The 18,644-nt window shown below is 35.4% G+C and overlaps 1 protein-coding gene across 1 annotated transcript in view; it reads right to left on the bottom strand.

Annotated features, from left to right (window-relative positions):
• Window positions 1-2,831: 2,831 nt before the first annotated feature.
• Window positions 2,832-18,644, bottom strand: part of LOC104530983 (potassium voltage-gated channel subfamily H member 7-like) — a gene marked incomplete at its 3' end in the record, with an annotated part of 159,315 nt that continues 143,502 nt past the window's right edge. Inside the window, exons 4-5 of the mRNA XM_010175733.1 lie at window positions 9,513-9,937; window positions 2,832-3,046 (exon numbers count right to left, since the gene is read on the bottom strand). Coding sequence (XP_010174035.1) covers window positions 2,832-3,046; window positions 9,513-9,937 — 640 coding nt within the window. The remainder of the gene's footprint in view (window positions 3,047-9,512; window positions 9,938-18,644) is intronic.

Below are 18,644 nucleotides of genomic sequence, written 5' to 3'. Positions count from 1 at the left end.
CCAAACCATTCTATGATTCTATGATCCTATACCCTGTGATGCTGATACTTGGTTTGATATTGATGCGTGAGAGAGAATCCAGAGTACAGTGATCCAGCTGTGAGGCTCACTGATAACAGAGTCCATGTCTCTGCATTTTGAGCTGCACAGTGAGAGGAGCCACAGTAGTGGAAATGGCAGGTTATAGCAGCAGGACCAAATTTCTCAGCAAAGCTTAGGAAAGGAACAGCAGAGATAACAATGGGGACTACAAAAAGAGAGATGGATGGATATTTGAATGGTGCAATATGTGACTGGAAGTGGTCTTCCATGTCACCAAGTCCTGCAACACCAGAAAAGCACATTGTGTTATGTGTCCCTTTACTGCATTTCTCAGTCACTGTCTAAAGACATTTGGAATTCCTGCCCTAACTTCTTGTTTTGGTTTCAGTGTAAGACTTGTTATGAGAACACTGATAAAACCAGGACACTTCTTTTATTAGAAGGCTGTTTCCAAATGTCACTACTCTGATTAAGGGTGACCTTTTAACTTACCATGGCCATTTTATACTCATTTGCTCTTTTACTGATATTGTTCTTTAGATTAAATAGGTCATATTGCCCTCTGTACATTTTTGATGCTGTTTCACAGATTTACGTATCACAGGACTGTGCCAGCATGAGCATATCCTAATTATCTCATCTGATGTTTCTGCCATATTCTATTCTCAAGACTGTGTTCAAACTTTCCAAAACCACTTTTCCACTATTCTGCAGATACAAAATGGATCTATGGGCCTATGACAAGTTATACAGAGAGATTTAGATTTTTAAGACACAGGCAGACATGCAGTGGAACCTTCTAAGTGCAGACTCATATAATATATTGAAATCACTGGGGATTAGAAACATAAATAGGAATAAAAATAACAACTTTCATCTTCTAAATGTGTATTTCTAATCTAATTCATGGATAACTAACTAACTAGATATTTGACTATCAATTTCAGTAAAGCTACATTCAGTTATACCTCCTAGGAATTTCTCCCTGCACCTAATCCTAGAGTTTGGGCTGCAGCAGCAACTAAAAGCATTGATAAATGAATATAAAAAGAGAGAAAGGAACAGCTGTGGGGAATTCTTTCCAATTATGATGAATGGTATACTACCAAAGTTTGCTACACAAATTGTACTCTACACATTGGTTGAGATAGTTTTAGAAAAGGACATAAACCAATGTCAAATTGGAAGTCTTTTGTGAAGGGTGAAGATTCTATAGAGCATTTCAAATTTAATTTTGAATTTAGTTAGTATCTATGTTCCTGGAATGTTTAGCTGTTCCAAGCCATTTCTATTGGACCTTTTCATAATATCCAAGTGCTTTGGAGACAGCAAAAGCATAGATTTTTTTTTTTAATATATTTTTTTTCTGCATAACGGTGTCATTAGCATATAGAAACTGGCACTCTGGCACTTATTAGCCAGTCGGAATTTTTTTTAAAAAACCCCCAAAAACCAAAGCTTGACTTATGCTTATGTAACTTATAACAATTAGTCTTTTTGACTTTTTGCCATATTAGCTATGAAAAGATTTCTATGTATAACTACTATGAATAATTCAAAATATATTAAAATGTATCTGGAAAAGATTAAATCTTTCACAATGGACCACGGAAGAAAGTACGATGGTTGCAGATTCAAGTTGGCGATCAAAGACAAAATACATGAAAGATAAAAATCCAATTACTTCTTAGGCACTAACTGATCTCAAGATAGAACTGATAGAAATTTTTTCTCTATTTCTCTAAGAGGGTGTGCAATACATTCCTTTTTAAATCTGTCAAAAGGAGTAGAAGCATGGAAAATATCTGGCATAGCAGCAATGTGGAGAAGCTGCAGCCTGTTCTATGGAAGGCAGGTCAGCAGTAAGTCAAAAGCTACTCTTGGCAAGATCTTCCTTATGCAATCTCTATCTGAATTCTAGTACAAAGCACTTCTAACCTCTTTCAGTCTGTCAGTGGATGGGCATTTAAGGGTCAACCCGCTGCTTACTAAGACTATAAAAGTTATTTGGGATACTGTCATGTCTTAATATTTTTTTTTTCAGTATGTTGCACACTGGTAGCCTGTCCTCGCCAGTCTCTATATGACATTACAATACAAATGTAATATTGATACTGAAACTAGCTGAAAACTTCTGTTTCCTTCAGAGGGCACTGTGTCTGTCTTAGAGTGAAGAAATATGCTGTCTTTAATTGTTTTCAGTTTTGTTTCAATTGTATACTTCATTCCCAAGTATGACAGAACATATCATACATCCCGTCCAAAGGTATCTGCTTTTCATTTTGACAGCCTTTTTGACGTACTCATATGGAAAAGATATCCACAGGAAAGAGCATTATGAAAAGCCAAAGAACAGTAACAAAAATTACAAGGTGTAACTATGATACCTATATCAGTGGCACAATCATCTATCATTGGTTATTACAGTGTGCCTTGCACTAATCAGCAATTCATAAAGCTGAGAAAAAGAAAAAATAATGAAGCTAACATTTTTGACTGACGAGAATCATTTAAATTAGTGGAGTTATTTGGGGCACTTGGTGCATACTACAGCTTTTTTCCTTTGAAAAATAGAGAACTGAAAAGTTATGTTTGTTAGCAGTATCATCTAATGTTGTAAACTACCTCATGTGCAACTGAATTGGAGGTAAAGTAAGTAATGGCTCAAACCCTTCAAATTGTCTTGGAGAGACTGAAATAATTCATGAAAAGAGTAACAGTCTATTGAATACACTGATAATTGGCTCCACAAAACTGAAAAGGAACTAAAATAGTGGGTACTGCCTTACCTGGGTAACCTTCTCTGTTACATTGTGCGTTCGTTCTTTCACCTTAGGTGCAATAATTGCTTTCTCTGAAGAAGGAGGAGATGAAGATTTTTTTTCACTTTTGATATCTGAAAAGTTCAGTGTGAGTTGAGGAATTTTGTTGATTGTACTGTATTTGTTGAGATTTGAATCTGATGTGGATCCCAACAGACTTGACTTGATATGATTAAAAGGCCCTGAAAAATTAGAACACATATTTAGTATTTGACAAGTGCAGAGAAATAAGTTATCATTAATGTTTAAATGGGATATGTTAAAAATGTAGTTAAAAACTATTTTTCACTATACTACTTGTTAATAGTAAAACTTATCTACATTTTAAAAATAACTCTATTGAAAATGAGAATCAAATTTAGTATTGGATGCAAATATTAAATTTCCTTTACCTATAGTGCCCAATTTTTTTTATAAACTCAGTGGATTGCAAAGTACATAACACATCCATCCTTACTTGTTTTCATGTTACTGGATATCCTGGGTATTATAATACTGGCTGAATGTAAGGACTATATTCTCATTTGTTTAAAAAAGCAGAAACAGGACACACAATTATATAAGAGTGCCTGAACCGAGCAACGGTTCTGTTATCACATATGTGCTGTTACTCATGGTCACATGATAGTTTAGAAATGCCTTTTAGTAAACTGGAAAATTGAGTAGACCCCTGCTCTACCCCTGTTGACTCATCAAGTAACTCTGTATTTACTCAATGGAAATATTAACCTAACATTGTCCTAAAAGCCTTCAATTCTGAAGTATCACAAACTCACAAAATATATTTCTTCAATTGTCGGTACCAACAAAATATTAAAAAAATAGAGATACCCATATGTAGAATATAAGTCAGATGAACAAGATTCTTGATACCTAAGGAATTCAAAGGTAAGAGGAAACTAAGAGAACTTAGGCAAAGCCATGATTAGATAGTAGATAAGATTTTTTTTTTTTTAATAGTAACTTTACAGATGCTTAAATTGCATTGAAGTTTTGTTTTCTGGGATTTAAATCTTTTATTGTTTCTGTTCCAAAGGGAATTACTCTTTCCTTCACTTCTTAAGAGCTATGCCCTAATGTGTTATATTAGACTTAAGTTAATTGCACATGAGAATAAAACCTTGCTTTTTTTATGCACCTTCTTTTGCTTTTGAAAGTGGTGAAATGTATCTATGTACCTCATTGATAATGATAATTAATTGAAAGACATTACTAGCTTAAATGAGCTGATACTTGACAGCTAGTGTACCTTTGCTATACTCTCATAGCAGGAAGCAGAAAAAGAGGGTTATAACAAATCACAATTGACATTAATTGGTACCCTGATTGACAGCTTCAGGACAGTGGCCAAGAAGTGAATAAGCAGGGAGAATGACATGCTTTTGCGTCCCTACGAAGGAGATTCTTTAAGGCTAAGTTTGCGCTCCCCATTTTTATGGTAGGATTTCACTGTCCCCGCTTACACAATGCACTGAGAAATGATTTCACTCTCCTGAGCTATCAATCCATCATCATTCACCAGCAGTAAATACATTTACAAAAGTTTTTTTACAGTACAGAGACTGCATTTTTTTTTCATCAAGATTTTGCCAACGTACACATGAAGCAAATGCAATGATTTCATAGTCCATGAATCACTTTACAGAATCTAGGTCATGCACTGCATGCAATTTAGAGAGAAGACTTTACCACGTACACACACTTTTTGCATCATGCATGAAGTCACAAACCAGGTTTCAGACATAACTACAAATATTAGAGTTATACTGAATGCTGTAGTAATTGTTTTCTAGAAATGGAGGAAGTCACTTAAGATCTGTGTTCAAATTGCTTCTAAAAGATGTAGCTCAGTGCTGGTGAATTTAGACAATTTCGTAACTGCACTAGATATTATTTAAACAGTAAATCGCCAATGAAGTTCATGCATGCACATTTTAAAACTACAGGAAGCTTGAAACCATACCCCCTGCCATCCATGAGCGTGAAACTAGTTTTAAGGAGACAAAAGAGGAATAAGTGAAGATACTTCCACAAGGCTCCTGATTACCAATTATTTTTATTTTTAGTATAGTTAACTGAAAACTAAGCACCTTATAACAATAGATCGTTTTTGTTAGCGGCCCCACCTGATTATACATCCTTTCACAGGTAAAAGTCCTGTTAGCTTCAATAGAAGTTTTGTCTGCTTAAGGACGGCAGCACTGAGTTAAACAACTACGATATGTTCTATCTCCCTCTCTTCCTTTTTTGAATCAACAGATAATTAAGTCAAATGACCATTTAACTATGCCTTCACTTTTTCCAGGGATTGTTAGTTAGTGCTTTGAGACAATAGTTAAGGGAATAAGTATGTGTTTAACAAATATCATTTCAGCGATACACCTGTCCCCAGAGAGGTCAGTATGAGAATGTTGCATCTGAACACCTCATACCGCAGGCAAAGTAACATGACAAAAAGTGTGGCTGTTTGAAACACTGGAAGGTACAGTCTAGATGTATACTTTACCTTTGACATTGCGACCATTGTCTGGTTTTCAGCATAATAAAAGCGAAGAAAAAGAGAGAAAAAACACAACTAAAATCTACATCAGAAAAAGCGGAAATATTGCTTCAAAATATGTATGTAGTTTGAATTGAAATATTTTTGCACCTCTTTGATTACATTATGTAGACTTTTAGTCCAGATGAAGTCACTTTGACAATTGAGAGGTAATCTGTAAGACTGTTTTAGAGTAGATCAGCAGGTAGTGGAACTGCCTCTAGCTAACTTGCCTTAACAGTAACACGACAAAATTGCTTCTCTACAAGTCTGTTCCTGGGTTGGAGCTCAAAAGTGCTAACCCACGAAGTGGTGATTAGCCCCATGTAATGAACTGAGGCTGAGGTACCCACAGCTGCGGGTGGTGGCACCATCTGGCTGGCTGCATGGGGCATGGGGCTGTGCAGGCGGCCCCGCACAGACCCCCAGGCCCTGTGCCTTCCCAGGAGTCATAGAACGAAAAGTTTGTACCATGGCAGCAAGCTGGCAGCACCTTTCTGAGTAAATACTAGAGAAACACTGAGGAGAAAGATATATCTTAAACATTTCTTCAGCTTTTAGGTGCCTTTCTGCAAGGCCATAGTGGCAAAACTCTGTCCTCCCAGGCACACCCAGCCCTGAATCCTCTCATGAGATCAAACCTCTTTAGGGAAAATATTATTATTGTTGTTATTATTATTTATTATTATTATTTTAAAGAAGCCATACAGGTGGGTAGGCAGATGCCACCCCTATTTATGGGCGTACAACATGACCCACAGACCACCCTCCCTTCTCGTTGTGCACCCTGCTCAGCTGCGGCAGCTCGGAGGTTGTATGAGGGTGGGCGAGGGCCCCGGGGGCTGGCAGGGAGTGAGGGGCGAGGCACGAGGTGCAGCCCTGCTCCTGTGTGCAGCTGGCCACGGCGACCAGCTTACCAGCTTTCAAAGGTGTGTTGGGCTCAAGCTGATATTCACCTGTGGCTGTCCCCTGCTGACAGGTCACCTCCGAGGGCCAAGGTGGCTGTGCCCCTGCCCGCCCAGTGACAGCCCTGTCCCTGCAGAGGGCCCGCTTCAGCCCGCTGTGGAGAAAGGCCGTGGCCTTCTCCTGTGAGGGGAGTTGGAGGTGACGTTGGGCCTTTTCTGTGGCATCATGTCACACCTGTTTTCTCTCTGGCTTTTCTTTTGCTTTCTAAGGACTGGAGAGTACGGGCTGCCGAGCTGGGCCCTCTGGGCCACAGGTGTCGGAGCTTATTAAGTTCCTTTCAGCCTGATGCCTCTCTGTGGCAGGCATCTGTAGCAGTAATGAAGATTTCGTAGGCTGTTTGTTAGGGTCAAAAGCCTGCTGGTTTTTCAGAAGGCTGCAGGGATGTTACTGAGATAACTTTCCAAAGACAATAAAATTCCCAAAGCGTCCCAGTGAACCTGTACCTGCCTGCAAAATCTGGATTGCTGGTGTTTCAGGTGAGAAAGGCTTGGCTGGAATTTGGGTGATGGGTGGAAGTCACAGTTCCTGCCCTGCTGCTTCTGCTGTCAGATAGGCAAATTTAGAATGAGATTAAATTGAGTATGCTCAAATGAATTTAAAAATTAATTTGACCACAGGTGAATTACTATAGTTAGTATTGAGCTAAATAATGCTATTCTCTTCTATCAGAATTCTGTTATGCTAATTCAATTAATATTATTTGAAATGGAAGAAGTGGAAAAAAATTAAATCTGAATTTTGAATTGCATTTTCAGGCAGAGTAGTAGTTTTCAGTGGGTTCACGAACATTCAGAATTATTAGGATCAATAAACAAAATTAAAATGGAATGGGAAATATATTGAACCTTATGCTTCCTTGGCTAATACATTTTGCAAAATCAGAGGCTCCGTAATTTAGCATATTTGGACTGTAGTTTACTTCTGCTTATTGTACTTTACTTTTACTTAGAGCTTTACATTCTCCAGTACAGTATCTACAGCTTCTGCTCAGAATCTGTGAGTCCAGAGAAGATGATGTAGGCTGAATCCTGATTGTCTAACTTGCATGGATAATTCTATAGCAACAATAGGGTTTTATGGCTCACTGTTGAGTAAGGCAAGCAGGACTTGCTGGCTAAATGTAAACATCTTTTCAGCATAAGGTGCCAAATTTTAATATGCTTGGAAGCAGGTGGCATCAATGATTGTTACTAATTCTAATGCAATTCTGATAGCCATCTTCTGTTCTACTGTACTTTTTTAGAATGTGTATGTATGACCTAAACTTAGGGCCAGATTATCTACTACTTTGTAGCTTATGCAGAATGAAATCAGAGTGGCAATGTTTCATCCATTTACACTGTGAATGATCACATCAAATTAGAGGCTATTTAAATTAATTTAAATGGATTATTGACTCCTCATAATAAAATTTATTTTCTTGAGTATTTAACATTTGAAAAATATTATTCAGCAAAATAGAGCTAGAAATTTTTGCTCCTCCATACAGCAAGTATATAAATAATGTGGTGATCTCTACATAAGCTTTGTACCACCATAACCAAAGAAACTTAATATTAAAACTGATTTTTACACATTTTCATCATACAACTGTATGAAGAATGACCAACTGGGAAGTGCTTTAATGAGAATAAATTCTGAAAATAGAAATTGACAAAACAGGTATCTTTAAACATGTTTTATTTTAAAGGTTAGTTTAAATATCTGGGGAAGTTGAAACCAAGATGAAGCTTATGCAATGGTCCAAAAGACAGGCCAAGGTTCAACCTTGGAGATTTTTGCCTCCACATCCTGAACTTGAAATCTTGGCTTGAATGTGAACATGAAATATAGCAAAATGGTATGGTTAGGATGGATTGAATTGAGTTTTCAGGTTCATTTGAAATGAAAAAAAATCAAAGTCCAAAAGAAACAGAAATGAGAAAATAAGTATTTACACATTATATTTAATACAGGAAGTGTAACTGGAAGGAATAATTAGTTCTGCTATTCTAGGAGTTAATCTGGGTGGCAAACGAGCATTCAGACTTAGATTTTAGGAGTTATACAGAAACAAAGAGCCCCTGATATAGACCTGCCAAATGGCAAGAGAACTTAAAGGAATTTTACACTTGCAGTCAATGAATAGGAGAAAAACAGGCAATCACTGAAAATGAAAATTCGTTTTCTTGCTAATTTATGAATCTATGCACAGTCTTCTATGACATAGGTTTTTGAGATCTTATGAATTCCACATACATTCCTTGTCATCTGGCTTGAATAAAAACTATGCAATTCCAGTCATTAGATCATCAGTAGCTTCAAAAGTGTTGTATTTGTGAACTTTTCTGTGAAAGCCTGTTTCAAAGGTCCCTCTCCATTCACAGGGATTTCCAACCTCTTTGCTAAGCTGTTTCCCAAGCTGTTTCCCTAGTTTCTCAAACTCCTTGTCTCTGACAAGGAATCATGAAACACACTCCGTGACTTTGCATAATTAGGAGAGAGTAGAAAAAGAAGAGAGAAAACATCTTTGTAAATTTTGCTGATTGCAAGAATATAGTAACACAAAGAGAAAATCACTTACATGAATTTTACACTAAGCATTTCACCATTCACTAAGTATTTCACTAAGCAATACACAAAATGTCTCAATGGAGTTGCTGAGGATATTTTCTCCAGTGTGAGAGAAAAACCATGTCTCAGTGTTGGATCAGTGAATATAAAATGTATACACTACAGATAAAAGAAAAATAAACTGATCAGTCTCTGAAGTAGGATTTCATACAGCCAAAACCAATGGAATATATGTGAGTATGGGACAGAACTGTGCATGCAATTTTAACTTGATCACCTGATTTTTTTCTCCCCAAATACCAGTATTAGCTTTAGGAATGTTGTGCCCGATTTTTCTATATCTGTATACAGATGGCAGATGGTATTTTAAAAGCAACCCCCTATTTTCATTGGTCTGCTTAGACATGAAAAGCACTATTTAGTGTAAATAAGCCTGCCATATTTGAGCCCTTAATATTTTTAGTGTGCCTTTGAATGTATACAGTTGATTATATTTCGTTTTGCTTACAAAGTGGTGATAATTACTATGAAAAACTGCAATAATTCCATTCTTAGTACATCACATAATATTGATTCACTCTCTACCATACCTTCGCTTGCATGACGGTCCCTAAAAATGTTCTTGGGGTGGACGTTAAAGCCTTCTATGTCATGTACTGAAGATGCTCTTCGTATACTACAAATGCTTTCCTTTGATCTGGAATGGGTTAGTAGATTGCTTGTCTGTATCGTGTCAGGGTAAAGTCTGTCCCATTGCTGTTTGGGTGATGAATGGTCAAGAGGTCCTGATATATTAACCAAAGGTGAACATTTACGGGGTTGAATCAGTGCTTTTGTATCATCCACTTCTGAAGGACTACAGCTTTCTTTTGTAGGTGATTTAAAATGCTTCATAGCCACTGAGTCATCGCTGTGCTTCGACAAATCGACTATCACTGCATCAGGGTCTTCCTGTGGTAAGGACTGCTTCCTGTACGTTAGAAGTCTCAATCCAGGTAACCGGAATCCAAAAAGTCTTCCTACATGTAAATATGTACAAAAGAAGAAAATATTACATATTAGTTTCTAGTCAGAAAAATCTGCTTTTTTTTTTTACACAGAGAGTGCATAATAATAGCTATAAATAATTGACTTATTCCTCATAAATTACAATGATTGGCAATGGAACGTGTAAATATGGAAATATTATATAGCTCTAAGTTTGTTATAGTCATAGTGTTAAAGAATTTCATACTTCAGTCAGATCTAAGTTATCATTATTATTTTGAGTCTTATTTTATTTCAATTGTTAAATTGTTCTTGTCTCAACCTACGAGTCTCTCTACTCTTATTCCTCCAATTCTCTCCCCTATTCCTTGGCAAGGAGGGGAGAGTCATTGAGCATCTGTGTTTGGCTACTAGTCAAGTGAAACCACCATGTGAGCTCAGAACAGGGATAGCAGCATTGATTCTACAGTCTGTTTTAAAAGAGCTAAGATTATCTGTTCTGATGGTCCTTTCTAAATTAAAAACCTATGCCTCTATAAAAGACTGCTAGAGCACATCAAACTACTTTGCTTCATAGCTGTTATGCTGAAATAGGTATTTGTGGATTCTATTATTAGTGGAAGTCCATGTGCTCAAAAGTGTTGATTTATTTGCTACAAATTAGGCAGGAAGATACTAGAGCTAATCCTTCAGGAAAGAAAAATAAGTTGTGTATCAGTTTTGCCACAATCCTTTCCAATACTTAAATTTTATGATTGAATAAAACACTTACTTCAAATTAGTTTAAAATGAAAAATAAAGGGACATGCAGGAGGAAAAAACAGTGACACAGCTTTCAAGCCTCAATGGCACCTGTACAATGCGGTTATCTTTTGTACATTTGCATGAGTGTGGGCTTCTTTTGCCTTGGTATATTGAATGGCAGGGTAGGCTATTCCGAGTGTGTGGAAAACTAACAATTTTGTGTAACGGTAATAAATACCAGTAGCTGAGAGGAAGTGTGAAATATGGTCTAGATAAATGAAACATAGGGGAAGAACTGTAAAATCTACAGACTGTCCCTCTAAAAAACCAAACCCATATAGCAAATATTTTTTAAAGTATTGTGTAATACAACTCATATGGAGGCACAGGGACTTCTAATTTACAGAAAACATAGTAACAGTTTAGAAAAAGAAATGCTAAAAAAATTTCAACAAAATGAAATAATTGAAATTATCAGATGTCATTGAATAAATGGTCTGACTTAACTAATAGCTTCTTGTCACTCATCACTTTGCTACAGGAATGTTTTCCACAGTGAATCAACAGCAAAATGGTTGCTCAGTGAACATCTCAAAATGTCTTATTCCCTCTTACTGGCATAAGAAATTCTGTTTGGGATAATTTTTTTTTTCAGTAATTTTTAATCGCCAGTGTTTGTAGCTACCTAATATTTATTAATATTTAGCACTGAAATTTATCATCCCATGCTGAAATGCTTTGAAAGTCTTTCATTGATGCCTATGCCCAACAGTAAGTGTAGAGCAGTTGATGGCACAGCTTAATCATTTAATGTTTTAAAGATGAATGTCCTACATATTTAGTATTGAATTTATTTTGAATTCTAAATGAATGGAAGCGAGAGTGCCCTGCTCTTAAAGAAAGACCTATGTAAGAGTTAAAGTTGCTATACTAGACACAACCACAGATCCATCTAGCACACTGTTGGACCTCTGATATTTTCCAGTAGTAGATATATGGAGGAGGAGTTTAAGAACCACTACGTTATGTTATTTATCTCAGTAAATTTACTCAATTTCTGGCTATCTGCAGTTCAGAAACTTTCTGAGCTGGAGATTGTGTTCAAACCACAAACTGAATGTTTGGTGTACCTTTCCTCACTAATTTGTCTCAGTGCTTTTGAAATGCACCTGCACTTTGGTCTGCAAAGCATCCTATAGGAAACAGTTCCATAATTTTAGCATACCTTTGTGAAACAGTACTTCCCTTACTTGCTATAAAGCTAAGCCTTGGGAGGGTGCTAGTTCTTATGATCTAAAAAATCGCTAATAGCTGCTCCCTTTTTATAGTCTCAATAATGTTTATAGCTTTTCATACATCTGTCACATTCCTCTTTGCATACCTCTTTTGCAATCTGAAGAATGCTTGTCTAACTGTATTGTTTATCTCTGGTCATCCTTCTCACTCTTCTTGGTTCCTTTTCATTTCTAGTGTAATCATTTTTGACAGTGGCCTGAACTACTCCCAGACTCAGGGATCAATGCAGTGACATAATGGCTTTTTGTTTTGATCTTCATTCCTTTCCTTATAATTCCTAATATTTGATTTACTTTTTGAGTTATTTTCCTAGCCTGTGCTAATTTAAGATATTTTCACAACAGCTGAGAGATTTCTTTCTTGATTGGTAACAGATAATTTAGTGTTTATTATTATGTCTGTAAAAAAATTTGTTTGCTGTTTTATCACTCAGCCACTCAGTATCATAGGATATGTCTGTAAATCTCATATCCTATTCTGAATAATTTTGTGACATCTGCAAACATCCTCACCTCACTGTTTGCATCTTTTTTATCTAGGTAACTGAAAATATATTAAATAATAAAGAACCTGTGAGACCCTACTTGTAACATATCAGTATTTAGAAATCTGACCATTTCTTTCCACCTTTTTTTTTTTTCCTTTAAATTATAAAACCACGGAACAAGCTTCCTTTCTTTCCTTCACAATTTCTGAAAAAGCTCATTGAATTCCAAATATTTAGCATTTGATCTATTACTCTAATGCATACACACACACAACAGTAGAGTAGACAGAAATCTATTACATAAAAAGTGTCATGCATGTTTTAAATAGCAGCTAGAGGTGCCAATTTTCAATCTGCACAGTGATATTCAGCAGAGTGCACCTTGGGAACATGCATATTTCTTATAACTTACTAAGTATACTTGAACAAATTGCTTACAGTTGAAATTAGTGACGTACATAAAAAATATTATTTTTAAATGCATGTAGAATGGAGTTGTAAAGTAGTGTATAAAGTGTATAAATCAATTTTGAAAGCTTATTGCATCAAAAGTGAAGCAAATACTATAATTCTTTTTTTCATCAATTACATTGAACTAGAAATACCATTCATAAGGTTTTCTGGCATTAGACACTGTTAAAGGCTTTTTGCTGGCAATCTATTTTAGTCATATTCATGGTGGTGCAGATGGTCTTTTCTGCTTCACCAAGTTAATATGACCATGCTATACTGCATTACTGATTTAGCTGTCTAACTGCAGTTCAGCTGGAAAGAATACTCAGTGAGAATTTTGTTTCTTGCTAAGACTCCAGGGCATGAAATAGAAAACTTAAATGAGTACCTTTTTGCTATTCTTCCATAAATTGTAATAATTGGTCTCAAAGTTAAAATCCATATTTCCTGCTTTTTAATTTGAATATTCTATAGAGGAGGAGCATTGTTATTCTTCTTCATTGTATAGATAATGAGCTATATGATGTGCTAGACATTCAGCTCTCTCCTGCAGTACTGCAGCTAAAGTTATCAGGAGGCCCATTCAGAATTTGTCTAGTTTACATTACACTTCCTTGCTCAGCTCAGTAATAATACAGTTTGTCATGAAGCAAAATTCATGGCCCCAGGCCTGCTGTCCCAGTATAGACTAGAAGGGTCAGTGGAAACTTTACTGGCATACTGTTTATGGGATAAAATAATTTGTTTGAAAGTGAACAACACTGCTTTGTGTAGGTATGATGGCAGAGCAGATTTATCTTGGCTTACAATATTAAAATATTTTTGAGGTACAACTAACTATTTACTATGAATATACAGATGATGTTCCATTAAAATCCTTATGTTTTATTGAAGTTGAAGACTAGATTGCCAAATTCTTCATGATGCTGACTCAGAGATTTGTATAATTGTGTCTTACTAAGAGCAATTGAGGAAAGCAGTGAGTCTGAGTCACAATTCCAGGCTTACATTCCACCTCCTCCTTTCAAACCTTGCTTCACTGAATAAGTAATTTGCAAATGAGTTAATCTGTTGGTTGCATTTATTCTCTGTGCCACCTCAGCTAACTCTTAGAGTTTCTAAATAGTAGAACTCACTCCTAAAATATACTGCAGGTATAAAAGGACACTTCTAAACTGTTTGCAGATGTAGTTATCTCCAAAGTCCCAAATTCAAATCAACTTCTCTTAACTTCTGAAAGCCTTTAAAAATTCTTTCTCATATTTTGGAAGATGAAAGGAGAAGATATTTAGAATTCATGGAAATAAAATGTTTTGTTTAATAGTTTTGTTAAAAAAAATGTAGGAAAAAAAGACTATCTTTATAAGAAAAATTAATAGCCTTGCTTTTCGTAAGTATTGAAATGGGAAATGTTAACATTAATGGAAAATTGAAATTCTGAAACACTAAATACCATTATATAGAAATTCGTGGTGGGGGAAAAAATAAAAGAAGAATGAAAATTGGTTCCAAAAAGACCTTTTTAACAGTTATGATTGTGGTTGCAGATTTCCTGCCCCATCAATACAAATTTCATTTTGAAAATGGGGCATTCCAGCAAAAAAAAAAAAAACAAACCCCAAAAACAGAATAAGGATTTCTTTAGTAACTCAACACACTTGTGTAGCAAGTAATTCCCCTATCTGTTCTGTGCAAGCATTCTGTAATAAGGAAAGGAAATTACATTTGGCCTGAATATTGCCTTGCTACAGTGAAGATACTCTGCAAACTTCTGGTGATGAAAATGTATATTTACATACTGGACACAGTGGTAAAGTCAGAGAAACACCTACAAGTGAGAAAGCTTTATTTTCCCTACAATTTCTTTACTGTTTTTAGGATTACTGGTAGATGCTATGTGCTATCCCAAAGTCTATTTAACCCATGTCTAAGTCAACCAAAGGGAAAACAGGCCATAGATGGTCTCAGGCTCCCTAGCTGGGAGTTAGATTTAGTCTATTAAACTCTTAACCTTCTCTAGATTAGACTTGCCAAAATCAAATAAAAGGAACTCAAATGCACAAAAAGTTTGCACAAGATAAATTAAGTGAGGCATAGAAGCTGTCAGAACTGTTTCCCTGTTTGATGTACCACCTGTACTAGGCTGAGATCTAAACCAAACTCTGAGCTGCCCATGTTCTGGTACAACCTGCTAAATGTGGTAGAATATTGGAGAAAATAAAGTCTTGGATAATTTTATCATAGTTGATGACTGGTCTGGCTGTAATATGAAACATATGTTACTTTTTCAGTATATAAGATTAAGGCATACAACATACATATCCACAAAGATCCAGCTATTCTAAACAGAGAGAGATTTCCTTGACAAGGGCAAGTAAGGTAGGTCAATTATGACAGACTATCCTACAGAGCATTTGTTAATTCAACAGTAGTTTTGTTCTGAAACTTCCCCAAACAATGAGGAAGATTATTTTGACAAAAGGAGCACAAGTCAGGTCTTTGCTGAAAGATTTTCTGATAATTCAATGCCTATTGTCAAGGCATTTTCAAGATATAGGTTATCAGAAATATAGAGACATGGATAATTATTGAATTCCTGCTCAAAGGCTTGGAAATACCATCTAACAACTCATGCAACAGACTGAAGGAAACAATTGCTTTTGAGAAATGGATTCCTTAAACATTGTCAGTCTAAAACAGCAGCAAATACTTGAATGTACTCTATGCAAACACTGCTGCCTTATTTTTGTTCTGGGCTCTGCAAGCCGTAGGACAGAGAATTACAGCAAGAGCCCCTTATGGGTTTTTTCAGTTCTTTTCCCTCAAAATGTAGAGAAGCATACAGAAGTGGATCATTTTCTTGCTCTGCTTATTAAATAATCTTAATTACTTTTCAGGCATGTAAAGGAAGCTCTACTCAATTATTAACTTTAGAAGCTTAAATTTATAATTCTCAGATATTGCATACACACATTTTTTTATCCTCTGGTATGGTCTACTTTAGTTTTGTCACTTCAGTTCTTTTAGTTTTCTCTAAGATTTAAGATTGCACTCGAGTTCTATCAGTATTAGTAACAGCAATCTTCTTTATGTTCCCTTGTAAGTGAGAAAGTTGTTTTATCTCCGTGCTGGTGGTGGCACATTTTTGTCTTCAGGCTATACTTCTCCTAAAAAGTACTATTGAGAATGGCTAAGAGAATAATATGGTTCCAGATCCTCTTGTCTACACACAGGCCTCTGAGGTAGCCTGTCAAAACATGAAAGAAAGGGAATGAAGTCTATAGCTACATGTAGGGCTATGCTTTGTGTGGATGACCAATAAATTTAGTCTGAACAATGTTCTCAGGGTCTTCCTCAAAAGACAGAATGGTTATATCCTTGGATGTTAATGTGAACATGTACGTTTGCCTGTCTAGTTTTCTTCCCATTTATTAGATCTTATTAAATATGTTAAGATTATAGGAGTTAGAGTGTTTTTGTGAAAAAGACATAAGAACAAAGAATTTTTGGTCCTCTCAGAAAGAGATTTTACTTACATTTTTATTTCTTAGACATAATCAAAAGTGGAAAAAAATAAAAAAGTCAATAACTGAAATGTTGCATCACAACAAATATTATATGCAAAGACTTAATCAACTAGCATAGTATTTTAGTGTCTTGCTGAGAATATGGTGGGTTTTTTGGTAGCTGGAGAAAATAATTCATTAAATCAAGTTCTCAAGAAGTTCTCAACCCTTTATCACCTTGGTTGCCAGACTTCATAGAATTAAAAAAATTGCTTTTGTCTGAGATAGGAAGCCTGAAGAAGTTCTCTTTATGTTTTAACACTGAATTTATATCCTGCTAACAAATTCCACAGTGTGTTTTGTCTCATATATTGATTGAAATTTTTTTATGCTCTGCATACAAGAACTTTCAGTGATAATAAGCTGAAAAGTATCACTACATTTGGATTTTATATGTCATATAATTATACTAAATTTAATAGTTTAGCTGTTATATCTATAGTTTTGCGGAAATAAGTATCCAGAGAGTGGGAGCAAGAGCCATATTTGACTTGCACTCTTCTATAATTATATAAAATGTAATGAGATCTTGAAATAATAGAACCAGAACAAAGCAATAAAAAGACTTTAGTAGATAGAATTTTAGAAGATAGATTTACCTGAAGAAGAACCACTGGAAAGGTTGTTACCATCTGAAATACAATTAAACTTGATTTACAAAAAGCTTTAGCTTAAAAAGAAACAGGTTCAAAAAATAAACAGACTATTAAGAAAAGAAGGTAGAATATCAAATTCCCACACATTTTAGAAGCAAATTCAGGTACCTTGAATTTATATACAATATATGTAATCTGCAGAAGAATTGTTCTAAAAGTATATTGCCTTTTTATTTGGAAAATTTAAGAACTATTCCATTAAGAAGAACTTTGATAATTACTAAGTTTGTTGCATAGATCAATATATGTTTCCAATTACCAAGTTTTAAAATTGGCTAATGTTTCAGACAGAAAACTAATGTAAGTGTATCCAGACCAATGTGCTACTTCTTATGACATGGAACCTCTTCTAATTTCTTGGTGATAATTTGTTTGCTAGGAAATGCCAGTTTTGTTTGGAGAAAACTTATTTAAAAGTTCAAGAATTCATAATCTCCTTAGGAAGAATAGTCTTTTTTCACTGATACTTGTTCAGAATATGATCTTAGAGAAGTTTCATATTACTCACTCACTTATTCCTACTCACTTATTTCATGTCTTCACGGGAAGAACTCTTCAGGCTATGTGTCTTTGCCAGTTGCTTTCAGATCTTTGAAATACACAACTTTCCTGGGTGCTATTCTCCTTAATATAGTCAAGTAATAATGATAGGATTCTACGCCTGACAAATAAGACACAGGGGTGATACACCCTTTGTTTTTATCTATAGATCAATTTTATTTGCTTACCTTAAAAGAATGTCAACTCCAAGTTGAATAATATAAATAACAAAACATATTTCTTATAACCAGTGTCCATCTGAAAGCTTCTCAAATCCATTTAAATATATTTTTCTGCTATCTAGTAGCATCCTCTTCATCTAAGCTTGAGATACCCTGATAGTTTTGAATTCTTCCTCTTAAGGTTAAAATCTCTAATTCAATTTAACAAGTGCATAGATGTGTTAAGTTCTCTGTGCTAGTTCTTATTAAGAATAATAAAGACGTATGTCTATCTCTTCCATCAGAGAATGATGCAAAACTGACTGCCTTTATACTTTCCTGAGGGTATGTATTATAATGTGGGATGACTTTGAAAAATCATTATCCTAGCCTTCAAGATACCTCACAGAACCCACTTGTTTTAAATGTCCCGAAAAGAATTAGATAGGGGACCTGTTAAAAATTAAGAAAAATATAGGACTGGAAGAAATGTCCTGGATCTACTTCAATCGAAGAATCCTTTTCATACTCACTTCTCATACTTACTATGTATTTATTTAAATAGCAAACAGAAAATTTGCAGGGTCTCTGCATAGCCAGTGTATTGTCAGCTTGTGTTCCTTTTCTTGTCCAGTGTGCACAAGTCATCTCCACTGAAAGTTACTGAAAGCTGTGTCATTTCCTCTTTTCAGTTTGTAATCTCTTTAAGCAGAGATTGTCTTTTTTTATTGAATATTTGTACAAGATATAGCACAATAGATCTATGATCCTAGCTGGGAGAAGCTGTAATGCAAACAGCTTCCTTTCTAATCTGAGCCTAAACAGTAGCTGT

The sequence above is a fragment of the Antrostomus carolinensis genome, unplaced genomic scaffold, assembly GCF_000700745.2.
Source record: "Antrostomus carolinensis isolate BGI_N321 unplaced genomic scaffold, ASM70074v2 scaffold7419, whole genome shotgun sequence".
NCBI classification, from domain to species: domain Eukaryota; kingdom Metazoa; phylum Chordata; class Aves; order Caprimulgiformes; family Caprimulgidae; genus Antrostomus; species Antrostomus carolinensis.
Note: the sequence above shows the minus strand (reverse complement) of the source record. Positions and strands in the feature narration are given on the sequence as shown.